The sequence below is a fragment of the Podarcis raffonei genome, chromosome 7 (assembly GCF_027172205.1).
Source record: "Podarcis raffonei isolate rPodRaf1 chromosome 7, rPodRaf1.pri, whole genome shotgun sequence".
Taxonomy (NCBI): Eukaryota; Metazoa; Chordata; class Lepidosauria; order Squamata; family Lacertidae; genus Podarcis; species Podarcis raffonei.
Genome location: NC_070608.1, coordinates 1,657,709 through 1,685,186, shown reverse-complemented (window position 1 = coordinate 1,685,186; position 27,478 = coordinate 1,657,709). Strand labels below are relative to the sequence as shown.

General features: G+C 49.3%; 1 protein-coding gene across 1 annotated transcript in view; it reads left to right on the top strand.

Moving 5' to 3' along the window:
- The window catches only part of KIFC2 (kinesin family member C2), a 39,690-nt gene extending 14,021 nt beyond the window's left edge, over positions 1–25,669 (top strand). Inside the window, exons 5-19 of the mRNA XM_053395080.1 lie at positions 622–809; positions 2,680–2,745; positions 4,103–4,240; positions 6,132–6,329; positions 7,875–8,048; positions 9,696–9,843; positions 11,073–11,203; positions 12,461–12,572; positions 14,755–14,936; positions 16,856–16,960; positions 19,033–19,163; positions 20,683–20,806; positions 21,821–21,950; positions 23,002–23,231; positions 25,291–25,669. Of these exons, the coding sequence (XP_053251055.1) occupies positions 622–809; positions 2,680–2,745; positions 4,103–4,240; positions 6,132–6,329; positions 7,875–8,048; positions 9,696–9,843; positions 11,073–11,203; positions 12,461–12,572; positions 14,755–14,936; positions 16,856–16,960; positions 19,033–19,163; positions 20,683–20,806; positions 21,821–21,950; positions 23,002–23,231; positions 25,291–25,416 (2,183 nt within the window). The 3' untranslated portion in view covers positions 25,417–25,669. The remainder of the gene's footprint in view (positions 1–621; positions 810–2,679; positions 2,746–4,102; positions 4,241–6,131; positions 6,330–7,874; positions 8,049–9,695; positions 9,844–11,072; positions 11,204–12,460; positions 12,573–14,754; positions 14,937–16,855; positions 16,961–19,032; positions 19,164–20,682; positions 20,807–21,820; positions 21,951–23,001; positions 23,232–25,290) is intronic.
- Positions 25,670–27,478: the final 1,809 nt, after the last annotated feature.

Here is a 27,478-nt window from a genome sequence, read left to right as displayed (position 1 = left end):
GAAAGCAGGTCTCAGTGCACTAGAGCCACAACTGTGCATTGTGAGCGCCAGACTCAGCAGAGTATAAATAACATAGAAGTTAGCTGTGAAGCATAACTCCTTTTATTTCTAATATCTACTGCAAAGTAAAGAACTACTGGCTTGCATGAGTGTTACAGCTCCCACTCAGCCATCTAGTCACTACACAGATAAGACTCTCTCCACACAAAGAGTCAAGAGCGGAAGAGTAGAAGAACAGTTTCCGCCCCCTCCTTTCTCAAAACATCAGATCAGGAGATTCTCGCAATGGGAGGGGGTGAAAATATCAAGCCCAGGTGCCCTCCCCAAGCACAGTTAGGGACTCAGCCACATTAGCTGAAAAAGCAGTGTTTTAAATGCATTATAAGCATGCAACACCAGGTGGCGCTGTAGAGCAAAAAACTTACCTATGTGATTTTGCATAGAGATTTTAATTTTGTTATAACAATTTAATTTATGACTTATTTATAGCGGGTTTTTTTCCTCATTATTCCGTTGAGATCCCTGCATTGCCGCGGGTTGGTCTGGATGATCTTTGGGGGTCCTAAGATTCATTGCGGCGGCATCTCCAGGGGCTCCATCCCTTCTCCTCCTCTGTCTCAGGGGTGAAGCTGCCTTCAGCCTGCCTGCTCTACCCGGTGGCCTCGGCCGGGGTGCACCAGTTGGTGGAGTCCATCAACACCCTCCAGGGCGAGCGGAGCCGGCTGTCAGAAGAGGTGACAGGCCTCCGTCAGCAGGCGGAAGTGCGGGAGAGAGAGAAGCAGCGGCTGGCCGGGAATTTCCACCACCAGGTGAGGCGGAGGGCCGGGGTGGCATTGGGGGTAGTCGTCAGGGGCCGGGTCTCGCTGCCTCCCCTTTGCCGTTGTGCTCAGCGGTTCCCATCGTCCCTGAACGTCGGCCAAGCTAGCTGCTGAGGCCACTGTGAAATGGAGCCCATACGGAAAGGGCTTCTTTGCTCAGTACGTAGTTAAACGGCGGAACTGCCTGCCACTGGAGTCCGTGGTGGCCAGCAACCAAAGGGGCTTTAAAAGAGGATTGGAGGAGGAGAGGGCTATTGGAGTGGCTGGGAAACCCAGCCAGGTGGGCAGGGTATAAATAATAAAATTATTATTACTATTACTACTACTTAGGGCCCTCGTATCTATGGGACTGCCTCTCCTGGCTGCCCCGCAGAGGACCTTAAGGTCCATGAACAACCATAGTTTAGAGGTCCTGGGCCCTAAGGAAGTCAGACTATCCTCCGCCAGGGCCAGGGCCAGGGCCTTTTCAGTGATGGCTCCGACCTGGTGGAATGCTCTGTCCCAGGAGACTTCAGGATTTAACCTCCTTCCATTGGGCCTGTAAGACAGAGCTATTCCGCCTGGCCTTTGATTTAAATTCAGCCTGATCTTTTATTCCCCTTCCTTCCCTCCCCCTCTGCTTTTTATGAAGATTACCCGCTCTGGGATCCCACTGCTCATTCTCCCCTGGTCTCCTCGCTGGCCCAAACAGGACTAATTTAGCCAGCTAGCCCTGGTGATCATCTAATGTTTATTGGATGGATTTCCCCACTAAATTGATTTTTGATTTTATTGTTATTCACGTTTTATACCGTATTTTATGCTGTTTTTTGTAGCATCAATTAAGTGTTTTAGATTTGTTGTTAGCCGCCCTGAGCCTGGTTTTCTGAACCGGGAAGGGCGGGGTATAAATAAATTATTATTATTATTACTACTGCTACTACTACTATTGGTGGCTACTAGCCACAAGGGCTGCACTTTGCCTTCTTTTTGCTCAGCTACCCAATCTGGTTGCACCCCAGAGAGGCAGGGATTCTTGAACTGCAGTTCCTGCATTGCAAGGGGGTAGGTCTAGAGGACCTTTTAGGGATCCCTTACCACCCTGCGATTCTCTGATTCAATAATAGTAGTAATAATAATAATAATAATAATAATAATAATAATAATAATAATAATAATAATAATATATTTGATATTATTTTATTTTAAAAATAATTTTTATTGAGTTTTCCACTTAAATCATATTCACATTTTGTTACATAATTCTATGACTTAATATATTACTCTGTAACAGCATCTACCTCCTTCCCTCCCTCTTTTGGAGTTCCACATAACTTTCCATATTCTTCGCATTTTTATAAGCACTTAATTACCCATTGTCAAATTATAATATTATCCGTAAATCAGTTCCTTCTATTTACATTACAAAACAATTCAATTCAAGCCTACAAACGTTTTCAAATGTTTACAATTTTCTTAATAATAAATTTTATTTATTCCCTGCCCTTCCCGGCCAGAGCTGGGCTCAGGGCGGCTAACACCAATAAAATCACAGTAAAAACATAATGGCCCCCCCAAAAAAACCCAATTTAAAATACAGGTTAAAATGCAATTTAAAATGCAGTCTCAATTTTAAAAGTAGACCATAGATCAAGAACATAAGGGGAGGGAAACGTAAGGGTCAGACTGAGTCCAAACCAAAGGCCAGGCGGAACAGCTCCGTCTTGCAGGTCCTGTGGAAAGATGTCAAGTCTATGATCCTGTACGAAGAAAACCCTGACGAGATGAGGCAGGTCTGTTTCCAGCCTCTACAAAAAGAGTGGGGTTCGAGGGATCGTAGGGCAGAGGGAGGGTGACTTTCCTTTTCTTCCTTCCTCACCAGATCCAGGGGCTGAAGCAACAGATCCAGGAGCGCGAGGAGGAGCTGGAACGGCTTCGCATGGGCACGGTGAGGAGAGCAGGAGCGCCTTCCCCCCGTGGCCCTCGCACTCGGGACCGGGGAGAACTGAGCCTGTGTATTGGGGCAGCACACATAGAGGGGGGTGGGAAACAGTGCAGGACTCTGGAGGTTTTGAAACAGAGGTGAGATGGCCCTCTGCCAGGGATTCCTCTTTGTGGGAATGTTCAGGGATGTAGGAGAGGATATATTGTTTGATGACAGCCTTTCCAGCTTGTGTAATCGAGTTCACAATTAAGCAGAGTAACATTCCCCCTTTTAAACTTGCAGCAGATGCGTTTGCTCAGGCTCGCTAAAGCCTCTATAATAACTGTTCTGGTAGGTAAAGGTAAAGGGACCCCTGACCATTAGGTCCAGTCATGGCCGACTCTGGGGTTGCAGCGCTCGTCTCGCTTTATTGGCCAAGGAAGCTGGTGTACAGCTTCTGGGTCATGTGGCCAGCTCTGGCGAACCAGAGCAGCGCACGGAAACACTGTTTACCTTTCCGCCAGAGCGGTACCTATTTATCTACTTGCACTTCGTGCTTTTGAACTGCTAGATGGGCAGGAGCCAGGGACCGAGCAACGGGAGCTCACCCTGTTGCGGGGATTCGAACCGCTAACCTTCTGATCGGCAAGCCCAAGGCTCTGTGGTTTAACCCACAGTGCCACCCGCATCCCAAACCGTTCTGGTATTTTCTCCTTATTCCCTCATAAAAGATAAGACACGACCCGTCTTCTATAAAAGTATAAAAAGAGTTTACTCACTCACATTCTGTTCACGATTGGATCCCAGAAGGCAGACTTAGCTTAGAAAAGTAACATATACCTGGAAACTATCTCATAAGAAGACAGTCCCTTTGTCCTCTCTTGGCTAAGCAGATGTTGCGTCTTTGATGCATGTAGTCAAAGAGAAAGAGATAGCTGCCCTGTGCTGTGCTTTTGTCATTACCTGCACAGGTGAGGCCACGCCCACCTCTAGTCACATGCAGAGGAAGTCTCTCCCAGCCCAGAAGGAAACAGGAAGTTGACCTCCTGGCTGGACAAACATTCCTCCCCATGTGTAAACATGTTCACTCTAGGAGTGTTGTACTTGACTGCTCTTGTGTTTCACATCCCACACTGTTGTGATTCCAGCATAGCAGTCAACTTTTCCCTTTTTTAAAGGGAAATTCCCTTATTCCGAATAGGATTCCTCACAAGAAAAGGGAAAAGTTGACAGCTATGGATTCCGGCATTGCAGGGGGTTGGACTAGATGCCTTGGGGATCCATTCCAGTTCTATAATTCTGGAATTATAGAGGTTGTGGTGGTGGTGGGGAGCCCTTTGTAAAGGAAACCCTCAAAATTTTTTTGTCTCCCACCCCCCAGGGAGTGACCGACTCGGAGAAGCGGATCCACAATCTGACGGTGGAGAACGAGGGGCTGAAGCAGAGCCTGAATATCACCCAGGGGCTCCTGCAGCAGCTGGCCACTGTCTCCGCGCAGCCCCCTGCACAGCTGGTGAAGGTGAGAGACCCCCTTTCCTCCCCACCTCCTCGTTCAATCCCCAAAATAACCCTGCAAGGGTCTTCCTAAAAAAAAAAAAAAAAGCACAACAATTTTCAGGGTGTCCTGGTTTTTACTTTTTGAAATAGGGCAACCCTAGAGGCAGCGAATGGCCCCCAAGATCACCAGGGATTCAAACCTGTATCCCCCTGGTCCTAGTCCAATGCTCTAACCACTGCACCAAGGTGGCTCTCTTATTTTGTCCTTTCCAGACCTGCATTTTGTGGGACTGTTGAGGGAGGCAGGAGAGGATATATGGTTTATTAATATCCTTCCTAACTTGTGCTAGCAAGTTCTATAACTTAGCAGAGTTTTAACGTTTTCCTCCCCAAAAAAGTTTTTTATTTGAGTTTCTACTGAAAGGAGGCTGCATTTTAATGTTGTATTTTAATCTTGTTTTTAAGTTGTATTTCAATCAATTGTTCTATATCTGGTGTTAGCCGCCCTGAGCCGGGTCTTGGCTGGGGAGGGAGGGGTATAAAAAAAAAATTTATTATTATTTAAACGCAGAGCAGGTAGCTGGTTGCAGGCTTGTTTAAGCTTTTCAATATAGATTCCTGGTAAGATTCCTTATTTCCCTCTTAAAAGAATAAACACGCCACGATCTTATTTAAGATATATAAAAGTAGTTTACTCACATCATCATCAGTTCACAGATGGATCCCTGAAGGCAGACTTAGTTACACATATATACATGTGCGTCTAGACCATATAGAGATAGTCTCTTTGTCCTCTGTTGCTGAAAGTCAGCAGGGCATCTCTAGCTAAAATGCTGCTCCAATGAGGAGAGGAAGTCAAAAAGAGAGAGAGAGAGATGGCTGCGTGCCTTGTGCTTTTGTTACCTGCACAGGTAAGGTCACGACCACCTCTGGTCACATGCAATGTCACATGTATGTCTCAGCCCAGGAGGAAACAGGAAGTTTTCGACAGGCTGGTCCAAACATCCCCCTGCATGTCCACTCTAGGAAAACAAGGAATGTGGTACTTGACTGCTACTTATGTATCACATCCCACAAGCAGGAAGGTTAAGAACCCGGGGAGACGGGGAGCCTGCTGGACCAGGCCAATGCAGGACCCGCTCCGTGACTGCAAAGCATTGGGTCTTGAGTTGGGTTTTAAGTTGTTGCAATCTGCCCTGGCGAAGGATCAGGGTAGGGACAGCAGAAGAGCCCTGCAGGATCAAGCCAGCGACCCACCTAGTCCAGCACCCTCTTTTCACAGGGACCAACCAGATGCCTCTTCTGGGAAACCCAAGGAACTGAGCAACATAGCCACCCTGGCTAGTAGCCATTGCTGGCCTCCTCCATGAATTTGTCTAATCCTCTTTTAAAGCCATCTAGGTTGGCGGCCAAAAACCACTTCCAGTGGGAGTGAGTTCCACAGTTTAACTCAGTGTGAATGAGTTATTTCTTTTATCTATCCTGAACCTTCCAGCATTCACAGACCCTCCAAGTGTCCCTGTTTTCCAGGGACATCCCCGATTTAGAAAAGCTGTCCCGTTTTCTGATTTGTCCTGCTTTTCCTTAGGATGTCCCCATTTTCATTGGAGAAAAGTGCTTAGTTACTTGCTTCCTTGGCTTGGGGGTTGCATAATTCCAGAATAATAATAATAATAATAATAATAATAATAATAATAATAATAATATATTTTATTCTTTTAAGAGGGAAATGAGAGATCTGACCAGGAATCTGTACTGGGAAGCTTAGACAAGCTTGCAACCAGTTGTGCATTTAAAGGGGAACGTTGAAACTCTGCTAAGTGATAGAACTTGCTAGCGCAAGTTAGGAAGGATGTTGATAGACAATATATCCTCTCCTGCCTCCCTGAACATTCCCACACTGCTCTTCCCAGGAGAATGAGGACCTCCGCACCAAAGTGCAGCAGTTGGAGGCCACCTTGCAGCAGAAGGTGGAAGAGCTGATGTCCCTGGAGGTGCAGATGGACCGGCTGCAGTGGCGCAAGGAGGAGGAGGTGCGCCACCTGGACGAACGCCTGAGAGGGCTCCAGCTCTCCCTGGAGGCGCAGAAGAGCCGCCCCCCTGAAGTACAGGTGAGTGCCGCCCCACCTCTCAAGGACCCCTTTCCAGCTGCTAGAGTAAGAATAACAATAATAATAATTTATTTATACCCCACCCATCTGGCTGGGTTTCCCCAGCCACTCTGGGCGGCTTCCAACAAAGTATTAAAATACAGTGGTCTGTTAAACATTAAAAGCTTTCCAAAATAGGGCTGCCTTCAGATGTCTTCTAAAAGTCTGGTAGTTGTTCTTCTCTTTGACATCTGATGGGAGGGCGTTCCCCAGGGTGGGCGCCACCACCGAGAAGGCCCTCTGCCTGGTTCCCTGTAACTTGCTTTCTCGCAGTGAGGGAACCACCAGAAGGCCCTCGGCGCTGGACCTCAGTGTCTGAGCAGAACGATGGGGGTAGAGTCACTCCTTCCTCCTGGGCCGTGTTCAGAAAGTGGTGGTGGGGGATGAGTGTTCAGACCCCTGGGCACTCACTTGTGGGGTGCCTCAGGGTTCCGTCCTCTCCCCCAGGCTTTTCAACATCTACGGTATATGAAGCCGCTGGGAGAGATCATCAGGGGGTTTGGACTGGGTGTCCATCAATATGCGGATGATACCCAGCTCTACCTCTCTTTCAAATCAGAACCAGTGAAGGCGGTGAATGTCCTGTGTGAGTGCCTGGAGGTGGTTGGAGGATGGATGGCGGCTAACAGATTGAGGATGAATCCTGACAAGACAGAAGTACTGTTTTGCGGGGACAGGGGACAGGCAGGTGTGGAGGACTCCCTGGTCCTGAATGGGGCAACTGTGCCCCTGAAGGACCAGGTGCGCAGCCTGGGGGTCATTTTGGACTCGCAGCTGTCCATGGAAGCTCAGGTCAATTCTGTGTCCAGGGTAGCTGTTTATCAGCTCCACCTGGAATGCAGGATGAGACCCTCCCTGCCCACAAACTGTCTTGCCAGAGTGGTGCATGCTCTGGTTATCTCCCGCTTGGACTACTGCAATGTGCTCTACGTGGGGCTACCTTTGAAGGTGACCCGGAAACTACAACTAATCCAGAATGCGGCAGCTAGACTGGTGACTGGGAGCGGCCGCCAAGACCACATAACACCGGTCTTGAAAGATCTACACTGGCTCCTAGTACATTTCCGAGCACAATTCAAAGTGTTGGTGCTGACCTTGAAAGCCCTAAATGGGGAGGATGGAAGTCCAGGAGATTCTTGGGAATCTTGTCTTTACATTGTATGTTGGATATGTGATTGTAGAACTGTAATTTGAAAAACCAAATGTAAGTAAATTTAAAAACAAAAAAGATAATAACAAAACCTATATTTTATATGGGAACCTAATGAGAGGATCCCTAAAAAGCAGCTGCACTGAAATGAATTATTGTGAAAATAAGAAATATTTAGGAGGAGGTGCCCATTTTCGTCCTCGCTCAGGAGGCAAAAGTCCATCCCTGGAATAGCGTTGAACATCGATAACGCCCAGTTACTTGCGTTTTGCCTGTCTGTTGTCCACGTTCCCCCACCTTGCAGAGGAAAAGGTCCTATCTCATCACAGACCCTGACTAGCTCCCCCCCCCCGCAGTATATCACCAAGACGGTGGAGGTGGACTCTCCCCGCAGCCTCCAGGCTGTGGCAGAGGCTGAGGAGCGGAACCGCGCCCTGATGGAGCAGCTGAACACCCAGGCAGAGAGATGCCAGCAGCTGGCAGAGCAACTGCAGAGCTCTGAGGAGATGACAGCAAGGCTGAAGCACAAGGTAACGAGATGACGATATCCGAATACAACCATACTATCTCCTCTCAGTCTCCTCTTTCCCAGGCTAAACATACCCAGCTCCTTCAACCGTTCCTCATCAGGCTTGGTTTCCAGAATCTTGGTTGCCCCCCTCTGCAAACCTTCCAGCTTGTCAACATCCTTCTTAAATTGCGGTGCCCAGAATTGGACACCGTATTCCAAGTGTGGTCTGACCAAGGCGGAATAGAGTGGTCTATGACCTCCCTTGATCTGGACCAGGCATAGGCAAACTCGGCCCTCCAGATGTTTTGGGACTACAACTCCCATCAGCCCTAGCTAACAGGACCAGTGGTCAGGGATGATGGGAGTTGTAGTGCCAAAACATCTGGAGGTCCGAGTTTGCCTATGCCTGATCTGGACACTAGACTTCTGTTGATGTAACCTAGAATAGCATTAGCTTTTTTTGCTGCTGCACCACACTGTTGACTCATGTTCAGCTTGTGGTCCGGCAAGACCCCTAGGTCCTTTTCACATGTGCTACTAGTATGCCAGGTGTTCTCCCATCCTATATTTGTGCATCTGGTTCTTCCTGCCTAAGTGCAGAACCTGACATTTGTCCCTACTGAAATTCATTTTGTTAGCTTGTGCCCAGTTCTCTAATCTTCTTAGGCAGGGTTCCGCAAACTTTTTCAGCAGGGGACCGGTCCACTGTCCCTCAGACCTTGTGGGGGCCCGGACTATATATTTTTTTTTTGGGGGGGGGAATTCCTATGTCCTACAAATAACCCAGGGGACGCGGGTGACTCTGTGGGTTAAACCACAGAGCCTACGACTTGCCGATCAGAAGGTCGGCTGTTCAAATCCCCACGACGGAGTGAGCTCCTGTTGCTCGGTCCCTGCTCCTGCCAACCTGGCAGTTCGAAAGCATGTCAAAGTGCAAGTAGATAAATAGGTACCGCTCTGGCGGGAAGGTAAACGGCGTTTCCGTGCGCTGCTCTGGTTCGCCAGAAGCGGCTTAGTCATGCTTGCCACATGACCCGGAAGCTGTATGCCGGCTCCCTCGGCCAGTAAAGCGAGATGAGCGCTGCAACCCCAGAGTCGTCCGCGACTGGACCTAATGGTCAGGGATCCCTTTACCTTTACCTTTACAAATAACCCAGAGATGCATTTTAAATAAAGTACACATTGTGTTCATGTAAAAACACCAGACAGGCCCCACAAATAACCCAGAGATGCATTTTAAATAAAAAGACACATTCTACTCATGTAAAAACACACTGATTCCCGGACCGTCTGCAGGCCGGATTTAGAAGGCGATTGGGCCGGATCTGGCCCCCGGGCCTTAGTTTGCCTACCCATGCTCTAAGCCAGCCTTTCTCAACCTGTGGGTTCCCAGACGTTGTTGAACTACAACTCCCATCACCCCTAGCTAGCAAGGCCAGAGCTCAGGGATGATGGGAGTTGTAGTCCAACAACATCTGGGGACCCACAGGTGGAGAACCGCTGTAAGGTCATCTTGAATTCCCATTTTGTCTTCTATGGCATTAGCTAACCCTACCTGGGGTGGGGGTCTGTTCCAACGCTACAATTCTGCGATCCCTGAGCTCTGTGATCCTTGCACTGTGTCCCCCGAATCCCCAGATTCTCAAGAGGGATCTCTTTCTGGCAGATCTCCGACTATGATTTTGAGATTGCCGGTCTGCGTCGGGAGCTGCTGGGCGAGATCAACCAGTTGGAGGCGCAGAAGGAACAGGCGATCCGGGAAGCCTCTCAGTGCTCTGAGACACACCTGCAGCACCTGCGAGAACAGCTGGCAGGTAGCTGGGATGGGGAGCAAGGTGTTGGGCTGGGGGTGTCTGTGTGTCTCCAAACCCATTTCAAACTATGGGTGGGGCAAGAGATGGGGAACTGGGTAAGGATTTTATTTATTTATTTATTCATTGCATTTTCCATCCCACCCGTTCCTCCAATGAACTCTGGGAGGTATAATTTGTTCTCCCCTTCCTCATTTAATACTCACAACAACCTTGCGAGGTAGACTATCCTGAGAGAGTGTGCTGGTCTCAGGTCACCCAGTGAATTTATTTATTTATTTTACCTAATTTTTATTGCGTTTTCCATATTTCATTACATTTTCATGACACAAATCCATAACTTTTTTAAAAAAATTTTTTTAATAAAGTTTTTTATTTATACAACAAGAAAAAAAGAAAAAAAACACAAATACCAAATTACACACAAATTACAAAAATAACCATAGACACATAATTTTCTTAGCAAACAATAAAACATCTATTGGTCTTAACACTAAAGACCCGACCTCCCTTCTATTCCATATTTCAAACTCATATTACTTATTGCCAACACACACTTTTATCATAATTAAACTTATTCTCAATAAATCTAATTTCTTATATCTACCTTGCAACTATTACTGAAGTTCCTCGAATGCTGCAACAGAATTTAAACTACTATATTTATTTTTCAGATATTCTTTGAAAACCTCCCATTTTGAAACAAATTCCTGTTTTGATTTATTCTTTATTTTTTAACTTAAAGTATTGCTCAAAAAGAGCACCGACCTCCTTCCCTCCCTCTTTCTGACTTCCACATATCTTTCACAAATTCATCGCATTTCTATAACCACTTTTTCACCTTTTGTCTTAATTGATTGATTGATTTGTGTACTGCCCTTCATCTGTAGAATTCAGGGCGGTCCACAGCATTCAAATTACAAAACGAAAAACACAAAGCACACAACAAAAATAAGAACAGAAATAACCCCACTTTGATCTCTTTTCTCTCGCAGGTCCTTTGTCCGATACTCTAACCACTGCACGACGCTATCACTCACACTACATCCAGGTTCTAGAGAAGATAAGGGTTTGGGTGCCGGAAATATGGCTTTAATGCCTTTGCCCGGTGTGGCCTTCTCTCTTGGTCTGCCTTGCAGGGATGTTGTGAGTTCAAAACACGACACGCTGCTCCAAGGAAGGGCAGGCTATGAACATGGCAAGCCAATGTTTCTCTTCCTTTCCCCTTCCAGGGGTCCGCCAGCACCTGGACACTCTCCAGCCCCTCCTCAGGGGCATGAAATCTGACTATGGCAGCCTTCGCGGGCAGGTGCGCAGTTTTGCAGACTGCTATGAGGCAGCCCTCAACGAGGCGAGGCAGCAGGTGAGGTTCAGGGGCAAGCGGTGGCAGCGGAGGCTCCAAGCAGGGTTTTTTTGGGGGGTCTGGGCTGCCCCTGCTCTTTAGTCTACGTGACGGCGTGGGGCGGAGAGGGGCATCAGGACCAGAAGCTCCTTGGGGAGATGGCTTGAGACTGACGGAGCAGGTTGATCTTCTTTTCCACCATGAAAAAAGCACACCAAGAACTCAGGCCAATGTAAGTTACAATAGTGGGAGTGACTTCTGCTCAATGAATGAAACTAAGACCTCTACGTCGAATCAGACTATGGACTAACATGAACTTATCTCTACTCATAAACTCTTATCTCTAATTCTGTAACGGATTATTGTGTTCTGTCCTCTCCCCCATGGTTTTTAACATCTACATGCAGCCGCTGGGAGAGATCATCAGGGGGTTTGGGCTGTGTGTCCATCAGTATGCGGATGATACCCAGCTCTACCTGTCTTTCAAATCAGAACCAGTGAAGGGGGTTAAGGGTCCTGTGTGAGTGCCTGGAGGCGGTTGGAGGATGGATGGCAGCTAACAGACTGAGGTTGAATCCTGACAAGACAGAAGTACTGATTTTGGGAGACAGGAGCTGTAACGAGAGAGGAAGGGAGGAGAAACCAAAGGCCAGGTGGAACAGCTCTGTCTTGCAGGTCCTGCGGAAAGAGGTCAAGTCCCGCAGGGCCCTGGTCTCTTATGACAGAGTGTTCCACCAAGTCGGGGCCAGTACTGAAAAGGCCCTGGCCCTGGTTGAGACCAAGCTAACCACCTTGTGACTTGGGACCTCCAAAGTATTGTCATTTGTGGACCTTAAAGTCCTCTGTGGAGCAGACCAGGAGAGGTGGTTCCATGTGTGTGTGTGTGTGTGTGTGTGTGTGTGTGTGTGTGTGTGTGTATATATATATATATATATATATATATATATATATATATATGTAATGTGTTGCTTTCCTTTACAGACAAGTATATGGAGCCATTTGTGTTTATAATACTATATAGGCAAAAAAAATTAAAAAATACAGGCAAAAATATTTATTGGCAGTTTCATCCTCTCTTCAACCGCCTTCTGTCATCTAACTACAGTCTTTGAAACAGTGACTCAACCCTTTTCTTTTACTTTACATGCTGATCTCTCCTTGCACCTTAACCGGAGACCTTAGATTCCCTCTCAACTGGCTCTTCCTGGTTTTGTGGTATGGCATGTGGCGTTGGCCTCGCTGGCACCAAAATCCCACCCTATCTCCTCTCGCCCCCAGATGTGCTCAGCCATCGGCGAAGTCTCTCAGGCCAACCGTCTGCTGCAGGAGAGGTGCCAGAGGGAAGTCCAGCTGCGGAAGAAGTACCACGACCAGCTCCTGGAGCTGAAAGGTGCCCGCAAGTGGGGAGGGCGCAGGGGGCGGGCGGGGGGGGGAGGAACCAGCGTGCGGCGGCCGTGGGGAGAAGGCGAGGGACCATTAGGAAAGGACATAAGAAGGGCCGGCTGGATCAAGCCAATGGGCCACCTAGTTTAGCATCCTCTTGTCACCTGCAAGCAGGATCTGAGCATCAGAGCATCACATTCACCTTTGCACAGCAGAAACCTAGTTGCAAACTCATGTGAGTTTCTAAAGACAATACCGTATTTTTCGCTCCATAAGATGCACTTTTTTCCCTTCTAAAAAGTAAGGGGAAATGTGTGTGAGGCTTATGGAGAGAATGCAGGCAGGAGGCTCTGCTAAGCGCTCCCTTTAAAGAGCCGCATGGAGCGTGTGTGCGGCTCTGGGGTGCTTTTCCCCAAGGAGGGAGAAGGGCAGCCTGTCAGTCCCTTCTCCCACCTCGCAGAAAAGCCCCCAAGAGCCGCACATGCGCTCCATGCGGCTCTTTAAAGAGCGTGTGGCTCTTGCTGGCTTTTCCGGGAGGTGGGGGAAGGGACAGAGGGCAGCATATCAGTCCCTTCCCCCACCTACCAGAAAAGCCCCCAAGAGCCACGCTCCCTTTAAAGAACCACGCTCCCTTTAAAGAATATTTTTTTCCTTGCATTCCCCCTCTAAAAACTAGGTGCATCTTATGGTCAGGTGCGTCTTATGGAGCGAAAAATACGGTGCACAATTCAATCTGGCTCATCCAAATTGAAATGTGTTCTAATATTTTCCATCACTGCCTCTGTGGCAGGGAGTTCCACAGTTCCACTCTGTGCTTCCTGAAGAAACGCTTCCTTTTATGTGCCCTGAATCTTCCAACATTCAGCACCATATGAAGCCCCCTCCATCTGCTTTCTCCTTGCCATGGATGATTTTATAAACGGCCATTGAAGAATCTCAGCTGAAGCATCCCAGACAGATGGACTCCCGACCGACCTCTGCTTAAGAACCAGCAGGGAAGGGGAGTCCGTTCCACCGAGATCTCTGAGGTGCCGAAATCCCAAGGGAGCAGAAAAGACTATTTATCTATGCGATCACAGCTAGTCAGACGTGAATGGCCCAGAAATGGAAAGAAGAAATGTCCCGACCAGAGAAGAATGGCAGATCAAGTTGATGGATTATGCCGAAACGGCAAAAATGACCAGAAGAATCAGAAATCTGGAAGACCAAAATTTTAATAAGGAATGGGGGAAATATATAATTTATCTTAAAAACCATTGCACAGCTAAAATCACTTGTAGGATTGACATAACGCTTGTAGTTTAATGGTGAATTTTGGATATAATGGTGATGTAAAAGATTTTGGATTATTATAAAAGGTGCAGGAGGAAATGGTTAACGAAAGGACCCATAAAGGGGAGGAGAAAAATTCAGGAGATTCTTGGGAATCTTATTTTTATGTTGGTTTTTGGATAATTGACTGTCAAACTGAAAAACTAATTTATTTATTATTTTGAAAAAGAACAAAGCTACTGAGCAATTTAACAGTTTTTTTTAAAAAAAAAATAGACAAGATCTCTGAATATGGATCCAGTGGATCCCTGGCAGCTGTTCCCGCCCTCTCCAATCAACTCTGGCTGCACGCCTCACCCCTGAGGCGGCCGCAATTGAGCTGTGGGTCAATGGCGAATGGATTGGGCCGGGAACGGATTGTACTGTGACAGCACTTTTGAACTGCAGCTACTGCCGTCACCATCGTCATAGTTTGGTGGGAAAGACACATGCAAACAAATGGGTGATGTCGATGGTAAAAGTAAAGGTAAAGGGACCCCTGACCATTAGGTCCAGTTGTGGCCGACTCTGGGGTTGCGGTGCTCATTTCGCTTTATTGGCCGAGGGAGCCGGCGTACAGCTTCCGGATCATGCGGTCAGCATGACTAAGCCGCCTCTGGCGAACCAGAGCAGCGCACGGAAACGCCGTTTACCTTCCCGCCGGAGTGGTACCTATTTATCTACTTGCACTGGTGTGCTTTCGAGCTGCTAGGTTGGCAGGAGCAGGGACCGGGCAACGGGAGCTCACCCCATTGCGGGGATTTGAACCACCGACCTTCGGATCGGCAAGACCTAGGCTGTGTGGTTTAACCCACAGCGCCACCCGCGTCCCTGGTGTCGATGGTGCTGTTCCCTAAACACCCCGCCTTTCCCTGCAGGAAACATCCGGGTTCTGTGCCGCCTGAAGCCGCTGAGCAAGGATGAACAGCAGGGAGGGGAAGTGGAGACCCCGGTGGCTGCGGACCCGGCCGACGACGGCTGCATCACGGCCTCCTACAAAGGCAAGGAGCGCACCTTTAAGTTGGACAAGGTCTTCTTGCCGCAGGCCACCCAGGAGGAGGTGAGGACCCCCTGCCCTCGGAGCGTGTCTCTGTCCGATGCTCCGGGCGCCTCTCCCTCCTCAAAACGAGGAGGATATCAGCATCCCACTGGTCCGGAAAGCGGCATGTGGAGACCGGGCGCTTGGCACGGTGGGTGGGTGAGGATTCGGGGCCTTCGCAGTTGAGCACGGTGAACAGGTGCTGAGTGGCAGCCAGAAGAGGGGGGCTCTGTTGGAATCCCAGAAGTGCCTGGTTGGAAGGGACCTCAGGGGGTCATCTAGTCCAACCCCCTGTGATGCAGGAATCAAAGCTGAAGGAACCCCTGGCAAGTGGCCATCCGCCCTCCAACTCATTTGAGGTCCTCCGTCCCACTGCCAAACATATGGAATACTCTGCCCGGTTCTGGTTGCCTCGCCTCAAAACGGATGTTGAAAAGGTTCAGAAAAGAGCAACCAATACTTGTTTGGTTATTTTACTTATTTCTCATATGGTTAGAAATCACCCCAGAATTGGCCTTACTAAACATCTTCCAAGACAATAATGCCCACTTACACCACAAAGAACTCATAACCCGCCTACTTTCAGCAGCCAGAAGCACCATAACCAGACACTGGAGAAGACCTGTCAGGAGTAAGCATGGACCAATGGTACCAAATAGTATGGGAAACAGCCCTACTAGAAAAAATAACCAATAAGCTGAAACTGACACGGGGACAAATAGAAGAAGACCCCTTCACCCCAGTATGGCTCCCCTTTATCACACACACAGCCCAACAAGACAATGACAAAAATCCACCAACAGCATGCGAATCAATATGGCTAACCTGATCCAAAACACCCACCCACCCCACCCACACATGAAAACAAAGACCACCACAGCCAATCACAAATGGACAACCACACCCTAGGCCAACCCCAACCTCTCTCACCACCAAAGGAACACAAGTGAACAGCAGAGAACCTGCACAAGCGACGCTGACACAAAACCCCACATATATTAAGTAAAATAGAAACATCGCCACCCGGCCCCCCATCTCCCCCCCCCTCTTTTCTTCCTAATGTCTCAACAAATGAAACTGATTTGTAAAAATGTTACATGGGGAAAATACAAGAGAGAGACATTGCACACACTTTTGTAAATCAAGTAAATCTTTAATTAAAAAAGGAAGAAAAAGAAAAGGGCAACCAAACTGATGAGGTGGGGTGTGTGTGAGGAGAACGACTCCCCTGTGCAGCGTGTGGGATTTTTCAGCTTGAGTTTTATAAAATTCTGTGTGGCATGGGGAATGTAGACAGAGGGTGGTTTCCCTCCCTCATCACCATAGCTGTCAATGTTTCCCTTTTTAAAAGGGAAATTCCCCTATTCCCAATAGGATTCCTCGCAAGAAAAGGGAAAAGTTGACAGCTGTGCTCATTACACACCAGAATGCGGGGAAAACGCACCAGGGGAAAGCACCTGCCTGCTGTCAATAGGCAGGGAGTTCCGAAGGTTGGGTGGACTGATTCCTTATCAAGGTGGAATGGGAATTAAGTGGTACGGCACCACGTTGGCCCAGGAGCGCCGTTGCATCACCTGGGTGCCACTTCTGAGGCAGGATATTGTGTGTGCATGCATGGAAATTGCCTTCAGGGTCAGAGGGGATGCTTTTTCTCCTGGGCTCCAGGCGCCCTGTTGGTTTGGCGCACAGCTTGACCCTCCCTCGCTGCTTTGTGACCCCTCGATGTCTAGGTGCCTTCCAGGGAGCCGCTGGCCAGCCTGAGTTCCTGGTTGCCACAGCAGCAGGTAAAACCCCCGGCACAGACGGCCTCGCTGCTCACGTCCTCACCAGCCCTCACTGCACCTCCTGACCTCTGCCTCACAGCCTCTGTGTGCCTGTGCCCGTGCGCACGGCTGCCCTTCGCTCAGCAATGCCGCCTTCTTTCTCTGCCCCCTCTGCAGGTCTTCCTAGAAATTGAGCCGCTGGTCATGTCCTGCCTGAACGGGTACAACGTCTGCATCTTTGCCTACGGGCAGACAGGATCCGGAAAGACCTACACCATGGAGGTAGGAGCTTGCTCACCCCCCAGCCCGTAGGATGAGCCTCGGGGGAATTGGGGCACACGCAACCGACGTGCATGGCACACCCAAGCAAGGGGGTTTCGTGCATCGAATGCGCCTGAATTAATTCACTTGGCAGGCTTGCTGGGCACTTTCGCACGTCCCTGGAATCACAGGACTGTAGAGCTTAGCTGCTCATCTCTTTCTTAAGCTGCCTGCCAGATACAGTGGTACCTCGGGTTAAGAACTTAATTCGTTCTAGAGGTCCGTTCTTAACCTGAAACTGTTCTGAACCTGAAGCACCACTTTAATTAATGAGGCCTCCCGCTGCTGCTGCGACACCGGAACATGATTTCTGTTCTTATCCTGAAGCAAAGTTCTTAACCCAAGGTAATATTTCTGGGTTAGCGGAGTCTGTAACCTGAAGCATATGTAACCTGAAGCGTATGTCACCTGAGGTACCACTGTCTCTGTGGTCTCTTCGGAAGGAGATGGATTGCTGGGGGCAAACCTGCTTCACTATCGCGATATTAAAGGTAAAGGGACTCCTGACTGTTAGGTCCAGTCGCAGACGACTCTGGGGTTGCGGTGCTCATCTCACTCTATAGGCTGAGGGAGCTGGCGTTTGTCCACAGACAGTTTTTCCGGGTCATGTGGCCAGCATGACTAAGCTGCTTCTGGAGAACCAGAGCAGCGCACGGAAACGTCGTTTACCTTCCCGCCGGAGTGGTACCTATTTATCTACTTGCACTTGTGTGCTTTCGAACTGCTAGGTTGGCAGGAGCTGGGACCGAGCAACGGGAGCTCACCCCATCGCGGGGATTCGAACCGCCGACCTTCTGATCAGCAAGCCCTAGGCTCTGTGGTTTAACCCACAGCGTATGTTTTCTTAAATAGCAGAAATAGCAGTGCTAAAACCAAATTGCCCCCGGATAGGAATTCCCCAAAGGTGAGGGGCTCCTTCAGCAGAATCAAGGCTTCTTTTGGACAAGACCACTTCAGACAGTAGCGATAGTCTTGCTTGCTCAAAGGCTTCCAGTGTGTGGAAGAAGAACAAATTGCATCCATGCGTACGGGGGAGGTTTGGGCTCAATTTTTCTCATCGAAATGCAAGTTTTCAGTGTGCAAGGGAGCTTCTACTGACTCAGTGAGGAAGGGGGCATTCATGACACCCCCTGGCCATGCAAAATGCAGCCTGTAACGCAAACCACTTGGGTTTTGCTGATTAAATCAGAAATGTGGCTTTCAGTAGATTTTGTTTTTGTAGATGATAAAAGTTAAAATTAATTACCGTATTTTTTACTCTATAAGACTCACTTTTTCCCTCCTAAAAAGTAAGGGGAAATGTGTGTGCGTCTTACGGAGCGAATGCAGGCTGCACAGCTATCCCAGAAGCCAGAACAGCAAGAGGGATTGCTGCTTTCACTGCACAGAGATCCCTCTTGCTGTTCTGGCTTCTGAGATTCAGAATATTTTTTTTCTTGTTTTCCTGCTCCAAAAACTAGGTGCGTCTTGTGGTCTGGTGCGTCTTATAGAGCGAAAAATACGGTATTTTTCCTTACCTGTACTGATGACAGTCATTCTTTGGAAGGGGGGCTTTTATCCATTTCTGCAGTCACACAATCGATCCATCAGTAGCTGAACTGGGTTCCACACAGTCAGGAAAACAAATGAACTGAAAAAGCCTCAAAAACAAAAACCCAAAATAAATAGCAAAAACAAAAGCACCAAACTTAATCTGTTCCGGAGGTCCGTTTGACTTCTGAAATGTTCGAAAAGCAAGGCGCAGCTTCTGATTGGTGCAGGCGCCCCAGAAACAATAGTCGAGAAAATGTTCGAAAACTGGAACACTTACTTCTGGGTTTTCAGTCTTTGGGAACCACTGTACTGAGTAGCACCATTGATCAATCTAGTCCAGTATTTCCCACACTGGCTGGCAGCAGTGGAGTTTCAGGCTGGAGAGATTCCAAGCCCCTCTGAAGATTGGCAGGACTTGAACCCGGGACCTTCTGCATGCAAGGCAGACGCTCTCTCCCGCTGAGTTTCAGGCGGGAGCCTCAGGGTCTTTCTGTTTCCAGGGCGTCTCTGACAACCCCGGGATCAACCAGCGGGCGCTGCAAGCCCTCTATCAGGAGATGGAGGCCAAGTGTGACGTCTGGAAGTATTCGGTCAGCCTCAGCATGGTGGAGATCTACAACGAGGTGATCAGGTGAGAGGCGCCCCTGAATGCGGACCCTGCCCTTGAGAGAGAAGCAGTGCGGTGTAGTGGTTAGAGCAGTGGACTAAGATCTGGGAGAGAGCCAGGTTCAAATCCCCATCTGGCCATGAATCTCTCACTGGCTGGACTTGGGGGCGGGGCCAGTCCCTGTCGTCTCTCAGCCTCGCCTACCTCTCAGGGGTGTTGTGGGGGTTCAACAAAAAGGAGAATCATATATTGTAGAGTTGGAAGGGACACCAAGGGTCTTCTAGTCTGACCCCGTGCAATGCAGGAATTCTGCCCATGGCCACCCGTGGATGGGCTTGAACCGCCAACCTTCTGGTTAACAGCCAGACTCACGGACCCTTTGTGCCACAGGAGGACCACTCTGCTATGTCAACGATCCAGCTTGTCAACATCCTTCTTTAAATGTGGTGCCCAGAACTGGACACAATATTCTAGGTGTGGTCGGACCAAGGCAGAGAGTGGGACTATTATTTCCCTTGATAAGCAGTTGGCTCCTTACATCTCTCGCCCTGACCTAGCCACTGTGATCCATGTGATGGTCACCTCCAGGCTTGATTATTGTAACTCGCTCTACGTGGGGCTGCCCTTGAGACTGACCCAGAAACTCCAGCGGGTGCAGAATGCTGCAGTGAAACTCCTTACGGTGCTATACCAGCTGCACTGGCTCCCAGTGGAGTACAGGGTCAGATTTAAGGTGCTGGTTTTGACCTTTAAAGCCCTATACGCCTAGGACCCTCGTACCTACAGGACCGCCTCTCCTGGTATGTCCCACGGAGGACCTTACAGTCTTCAAACAAAAACATATTGGAGATCCCGGGCCACAGGGAGGTTAGACTGGCCTCAACCAGAGCCAGGGCTTTTTCGGCCGTGGCCCCAATCTGGTGGAACGCTCTGTCCCAAGAGACCAGGGCCCTGCGGGACTTGACATCTTTCCGCAGGGCCTGCAAGACAGAGCTGTTCCACCAGGCCTTTGGCCAAGGCACAGTCTGACCCCCTCCTTTGGTAATCCTCACAAAACTCTAGCCCAATGGTTGCCATGAATTTGACTCTGAAATGATTTTAGAATGAATTGATTTTAGGATGCTGTGTTACTTTTATTGTTGTTAGCCGCTCGGCTGGGGAGGGCAGGATAAAAATAAAATTCTATTATTATTATTATTATTATTATTATTATTATTATTATTATTATTATCTGGACACTCGACCTCTGTTGAGGCAGCCAAGAATAGCATTAGCCGTTTTTGCTGCAGCATCACGCCATTGGCTGACGTGATGCTTGCGATCCTCTTCTCCCAAGCGCTGCTGCCAAGCTAGGTAGCCCCCATCCTTTATTCCTGCATCTGGTTCTTCCTACCTGAGTGTAGGACCTTGCATTTGTCCCTGTAAGAAATGAAGAAATGCATTCTGCTCTGCCCTCTCCTGGCGGAAGGCTTTTCTCACCAGACAGTGGCACCCCTGGCCCGTCAGTACCTAGCGAGTACCTCTTCTTCCTCTGTCCTTCTAGGGACCTCCTTGCCAGGGACCCCCAGGAGAAACTTGATGTCAAGCTGAATCCGGACGGAAGTGGCCAATTGCACGTCCCAGGACTGACCAGCGTGGAGGTGCACAGTCTTCGCCAGATCAAAAAGGTAGCCGGACTGGACATCAGTGTCTGGGGGCTTGGGAGCCTTCTGTGTCCCAAGGGGCAGCCTTATTTTTCCAGCGGGTATTGACCCAGTGAATTAATTGTGGGGTGTGATCCATGAGAAGCAGTCAAGTACAACATTCCTTGAAATGCTAGAGAGGACATACGAGGGAATGTCTGGTCCAGCCAGTCGAAACTTCCTGTTCCTCCTGGCTGGGTCATCCTTCCTTTTGCATGTGATAGAAGGCGGGTGTGACCTTACCTGTCCAGGTAACGAAAGGACGAGTCACGTCGCACACCTCTCTCTTTTAGACTTCCTTCTTCATTTGACCAGCTTTTAGCTAGGACTGCTCTGCCAGATCTCAGCTAGCAGAAGCACTGGGATTATTCCCCCATATGGGGTAGATCCACATGTACATATTTGTAGCTAAGTCTGCCTTCAGGGATCCAACTGTGAACTGATGTAAGTAAACTTCTTTTATTGACTTTGAATAAGATTGTGGCGTCTTTGTTCTTTTAAGAGAGATTCAAAGGGAACTTACCAAGGAACGTACAATTCAATCTGAGGCAGACGGAATTGTATGATAGTGACAGGCTCACACGAACCTGCAACCAGCTATCTGCTGTACAATGGTACCTTGGGTTAAGAACTTAATTCATTCCAGAGGTCCGTTCTTAACCTGAAACTGTTCTTAACCTGAGACACCACTTTAGGTAATGGGGCCTCCTGCTGTCGCCGCACGATTTCTGTTCTCATCCTGAAGCAAAGTTCTTAACCCGAGGTACTATTTCTGGGTTAGTGGATTCTGTAACCTGAAGCGTCTGTAACCTGAAGCATCTGTAACCCGAGGTACCACTGTACATGTAAAACGGGGAATGTAACTCTGTAAGTAAAGGAATTTGCTAGCACAAGTAAGGAAGGATATTAATAAACAACATATCCTCTCCTGCCACCCTGAACCTTCCCACATTAATTCCCTGCTTGAAGTGGCCCTCCATCCTTCTGCCTCCTCTCCAGATGCTCTCGCTGGGCAAGCGGAATCGGGCCACGTACGCCACCAACATGAACGAGCGCAGCTCCCGCTCGCACGCCCTCCTCACCGTCAGCATCACCGGCACTGAGCTGGCCAGCGGCACCCAAGTCACAGGTATCCCTTTTTTTTGGAAATAATTTTTATTGGTTTTACAAAATAAATCACATACTTAACACAATTTTTTAAAAATAAAACAAGATTCTTCTGAATCTTAGGACTTCCCTCCTCCCCTCTGTGGGTCTTTTAATCAACTGCATATTATAGTTCATCTGAATTATAGCCCTCCAAAGTATCCAAAGTCTTTATAACGCTGCAAGAGTTATTCAAGGCCTGCCAAAGATCTCAAGCGTTTGGACTGTTCTTTCAAATACAATCTACATTCGTCCCATTCTCTGCTGAAGTTTTGGTCCTCCTGATTTCTGATTTCCCAGTCATTCTAGCCATTTCTGCATAGCCTTGTAGTTCCACCTGCCAGTCCACCTTTGTTGGCATCTTGTCCTCTTTCCATCGCTGGGCAAGACAAGTCACAGGTATATATCCACCTGCCCTGTCGGCGGCTGCGGAGCAAATTGGGATGGGGCAGGGCACCTGTCCAAGGTAGGAGATGCAAGGATGTGGGGGAAGATGGAGGCTGTTATTTCGTTTTCTTCCGAGCCCAATTCAAAGTGTTGGTGCTGACCTTTAAAGCCCTAAATGGCCTCAGTCCAGTAGACCTGAAGGAGTGTCTCCACCCGCATTGTTCAGCCTGGACCAGCTCTGAGGGCCTTCTGGCGGTTCCCTCATTGAGAGAAGTAAGGTTACAGGGAACCAGGCAGAGGGCCTTCTTGGTGGTGGCGCCTTCCCAGTGGATGTCAAAGAGAAAAATAACTACCAGACTTTTAGAAGACATCTGAAGGCAGCCCTGTTCAGGGAAGCTTTTAACATTTGATGCATTACTGTATTTTAATATTTTGTTGAAAGCCGCCCAGAGTAGCTGGGGAAACCCAGCCAGATGGGTGGGGTATGTATAAATACATAAATAAATAAATAAATAAATAAATAAATAAATAAAATTATTATTATTTCCCCTTTTTCTATTTGTCCCTCTTTTCCCATCTTATTTCACCCTGTGAACTTATATATAAAAGAATGTGTTAAAGAGGAAACGCATTCTCCTCTGCCGCAGGGAAACTGAATCTGGTGGACCTGGCCGGCTCGGAGCGGGTGTGGAAGTCTGGTGCGCAAGGAGACCGTCTGAAGGAGGCTCAGAGCATCAACAAGTCCCTGCTGGCTTTGGGGGAGGTGATCCAGGCCCTTCGCACCAAGCAGGCGCACGTCCCCTTCCGCAACTCCAAGCTCACCTACCTGCTGCAGGACTCTCTGGGCAAAGGCAGCAAGACCATCATGATGGTGCAGGTGAGGGAGGAGGGCAGGGGAGGGGTGGTGGTGGTGCAGGCACAGACCCATGCCAGGCATGTGGAATATGGAACACAAGAGCAGTCAAGTACAACATTCCTAGAGTGAACATGTTTACACATGGGGAGGAATGTTTGTCCAGCCAGCAGGTCAACTTCCTGTTTCCTTCTGGGCTAGGACAGACTTCCTCTGCATGTGACTAGAGGTGGGCGTGGCCTCACCTGCGCAGGTGACGACAAAAGCACAGGGCAGGGCAGCCATCTCTCTCTCTTTGACTACATGCATCGAAGAAGCAACATCTGCTTAGCCAAAGATGCTCTCTTGGCCTCCAGCCAAGAGAGGACAAAGGGACTGTCTCCTTATGAGATAGCTTCCAGGTGTATGTTACTTTTCTAAGCTAAGTCTGCCTTCTGGGATCCAATTGTGAACAGAATGATGTGTGAGTAAACCTTTTTTTATACTTTTATAGAAGGATCTAGGCCAGCACCCTGTTCTCATAGTGGTCAAGAGGGAGTGCCAGGCTTTGGGGACCTGCCTTTGTGGGAATGTTCAGGGAGGCAGGAGAGGATACGATGATACGATACGATACAATACGATATGATACGATACTCTTTATTGTCATTGTCCCATAAAGGTAAAGGTACCCCTGCCCATACGGGCCAGTCGTGACCGACTCTGGGGTTGCACGCCCATCTCGCTTAAGAGGCCGGGGGCCAGCGCTGTCCGGAGACACTTCCGGGTCACGTGGCCAGCGTGACGAAGCTGCTTTGGCGAGCCAGCACCAGTACAGCACACGGAAATGCCGTTTACCTTCCCGCTAGAAAGCGGTACCTATTTATCTACTTGCACTTAGAAGTGCTTTCGAACTGCTAGGTGGGCAGGAGCTGGGACCGAACGACGGGAGCTCACCCCGCCGTGGGGATTCGAACCACCGACCATGCAATCGGCAAGCCCTAGGCACTGAGGTTTTACCCACAGCGCCACCCGCGTCCCTGTCCATTGTCCCATAGAGAACAACAAAATTTTAAAAAATCTACCTAAGACATTCAAAAGCTACAAGCCTGCTATCCCAGCTAACCCAACCTGGTTAGCCCCCTAAAATACCCCATAATTGAATACAATATACTCACATAAAGACTACCTTACAATTCATTTAAAAACAAAATCGCACTTGGGTAGAAACTGTTTCTCAGGCAGCTAGTCCTAGTCTTTATAACCCTGTACCTTCTTCCAGAAGGCAGAAGCTGAAAGAGATCATTTCCGGGGTGCGCACTATCCTGCGCTATCTCTGCTGCTTTCTTATGGCACCAGGCAGCACAGATTTGATCCAAGGTGGGAAGAGGGCACCCAATTATTCTCTCCGCAAAAAAGGGAATGTAAAACTCTGCTAAGTTATAGAACTTGCTAGGGCAAGCTAGGAAGGATCTTAATAAACAATATATCCGAGAATCCTCCGGAAAAATAATCTCTCAAAGGACCTGTTAATGGCATTTTACCATTGTACTGCTGAGAGTGTCTTAACTTATGGTCTGCGTGTGTGGTTTGGGAGCTGCACAGTCAGGGGAAAAAACAAAGCTGTTCAGGGTTGTCAAGACTGCGGAGAGAACAATTGGGTGCACTCTTCCCACCTTGGATCAAAACTACGCTTCCAGCTGTCATAAGAAAGCTGCAGAGATAGCGCAGGATAGTGCGCACCCCAGAAATGATCTCTTTCAGCTTCTGCCTTCTGGAAGAAGGTCCAGGGTTATAAAGACCAGGACTGGCCGCCTGAGAAACAGTTTCTATCCAAATGCAATTTTGGTTTTAAACGCAGTGTAAGGTAGTCTCTGTGGGAGTATATTGTATTTAAAAATGGGGTATCAGAGTTTTTAGGGGGCTAACCAGGCTGGGATAGCTGGGATAGCAGGCTTGTTGGTTTTTGAATGTGTGATGTAGATTTTTTCCAATTTCGTTGTTCCGTATGGGACAATGACAATAAAGAGATCGTATCGTAACACAGGAACCTGGACCGGAGGCTTTTCCTATGTTCTCACGTTCCCCCTTCTTATCTGCCCCACAGATTTCCCCGCTGGAGAAGAACGTGGGCGAGTCCATCTGCTCCCTCAAGTTCGCCCAGCGCGTCTGCAAAGTGGAGCTTGGCCCGGCCTCCCGGCGCATCGACTCCTCTGCCCAGCGAGAGGTTTGAGCCGCCCTCGACCCCGTCAGGAAGAGGAGGACTTGGAGCAAGTGCAATGACGGGGGGCGCAGGCCCCCTCTTCACCAGAGGAGCCTTCTCCCAAGCAGGCCGGGCCGGAGAGCCAAAAAGCGTCCCTCTGTCCCGCCTTATCTGAGCACCAGTTTCTACAAAGCTTAGAAGGGGTTGCGATGACACAAACAAGCCCTGCACTGACTCTGGGACAGCCTTCCTCCGCCTGGCGCCCTCCAGCTCTTTTTGGGATGTGGCCCCCATCAGCTGCAAAAGGGGCTGATGGGGGCCACATCCCAAAAAGAGCTGGAGTGCGCCAGGCGGAGGAAGGCTGCTTTAGGATTGTAGTTCAGCCAGCCATGCCCCTGCTTTGCAATGCCATTGTCCTTTGAGCTCTTCCCTGCTTTGGACGCTTGTCATATCCACAACGACCCTGCGGTGTTGCCCTCCCTGCTCCTCGTCCCTTGATGGTCCCGCTCCGGAGGTTCTGTGCTGGCTGGATGCTCTCTTGCAACCCGGAGGAGGTGTAACCGGTCTCCCCCTCTTTCTCTCCAACAGTTTTGGGGAGCAGCCGTGGTGAAATGAGGGGGGCGGCCCCCTCCGACCATCTCTTAGTAGAGTGAGGTGGACCTGGCTGAGCTGGGCCACTAACTCAGCCCACCACTCCCTGACCCAGCAAGCGTGGATCTCGACGTGCGTGTCTGAATGCACTCATCCTCCCATCTTGGCACCCTAAAAACCCCCAACCCCTGTTTGCAGACCTTCAGAATGACTTAGTTCAGTCCAGTCTCCATTTTATCGCTCTGGCTGATGGCGACCCAAAAGGGAGATTTCACTGCATGCTTTGGGCAGGGAGCAAGGGTCCTGATCCATCGCAGTGGGAACCAACTCTTGGGGTCACCTGACAAGGAATTCTTCCCATTTTCACGGACTGTTGTTTGGCATCTGTTTGTCTTGAGCTAACTTCATGCAGCCCATCATTAAACTGTGGAACTCCCTGCCCCAGTAGGCAGCTCTGATGGTGTCAAAAGAGGACTGGACAAATTCGTGTAGGAGGAAAAAGGCTATTGAGGGCTACCAGCTGCTGGTTTTGTGTTCGAATCCTGTTTGCAGGTTTCCCGCAGGCATTTTTCCAGCTGCTGTGAGAACAGGATGCTGGACTAGACGGGCCACTGGCCTGATCCGGCGGGCTCCTCTTACGTCCTTCCGCTGCTGCACTCACAATCACCTCCACAACTATGGGGGTGCCACACCCCGATTTCTATTTATTTGAGCTAGGAAGGAGCTACAGCAAAGGGGTGCCACACAGGGTCGCCTGCATGTGCAGTTGGCTTACGGCTCTGACCACTAGGAACACTGCCTTCTTGTGAGTCAGAGGAGCCTCGATCCACATAGCTCAGTATTGTCTGCGCGGACCGGCAGCAGCAGCATCTCTCCAGGGTTTCAGGCACGACTCTCTTTCAGGTCTACCTAGAGGGGGCTTTCAGGTTTGGACCCGGGGCGTTCTGCATGAAAAGCAGGTGCTTCAGATTCCTGCCTTGCAGCGGGTTGGACTAAATGACCTCTGAGGTCCCTTTCAACTCTGCAGTTCTCTGATTCTGTGACCACTGGGGCCTTTTGGTCTGGGACGGTGGGGATCCAACAATGTCTGAACGACAGTACCACACCAGCGGCCCCGGGCAAACCGTCAGCTAGCCGGGAAGAGGCGTGTTGCCCCACTTTCTCCTTGGGTTCAGGATGGAACTTGGACCCAAGGGGTGCTGCTGGACTTCCTTCCTTCCTGCCTCCATCCCTCCCCCCCCTCAGGGACCCCTCTCCCTCCTGCTTCTCCTGGAGCTGGCCAGGACAATAAAGTGAACATGCCCCTCTGCTTCTGCCCTGTGACTCGATTCTGTGGGTGTCTGCCCCAAAACCTGTGGGGCTGCATTAACCCCTCGGTGATGCTGGAGGTTTCAAGACCAGCTCATTGCCTCCTGGCCTGAGACAGACAAGAGCTCCTGATGTCCAGAGCTGGTTTGGGGGCAGGAGGCTTAGAAAAACCTTTTCAATCGTATGTAGATCT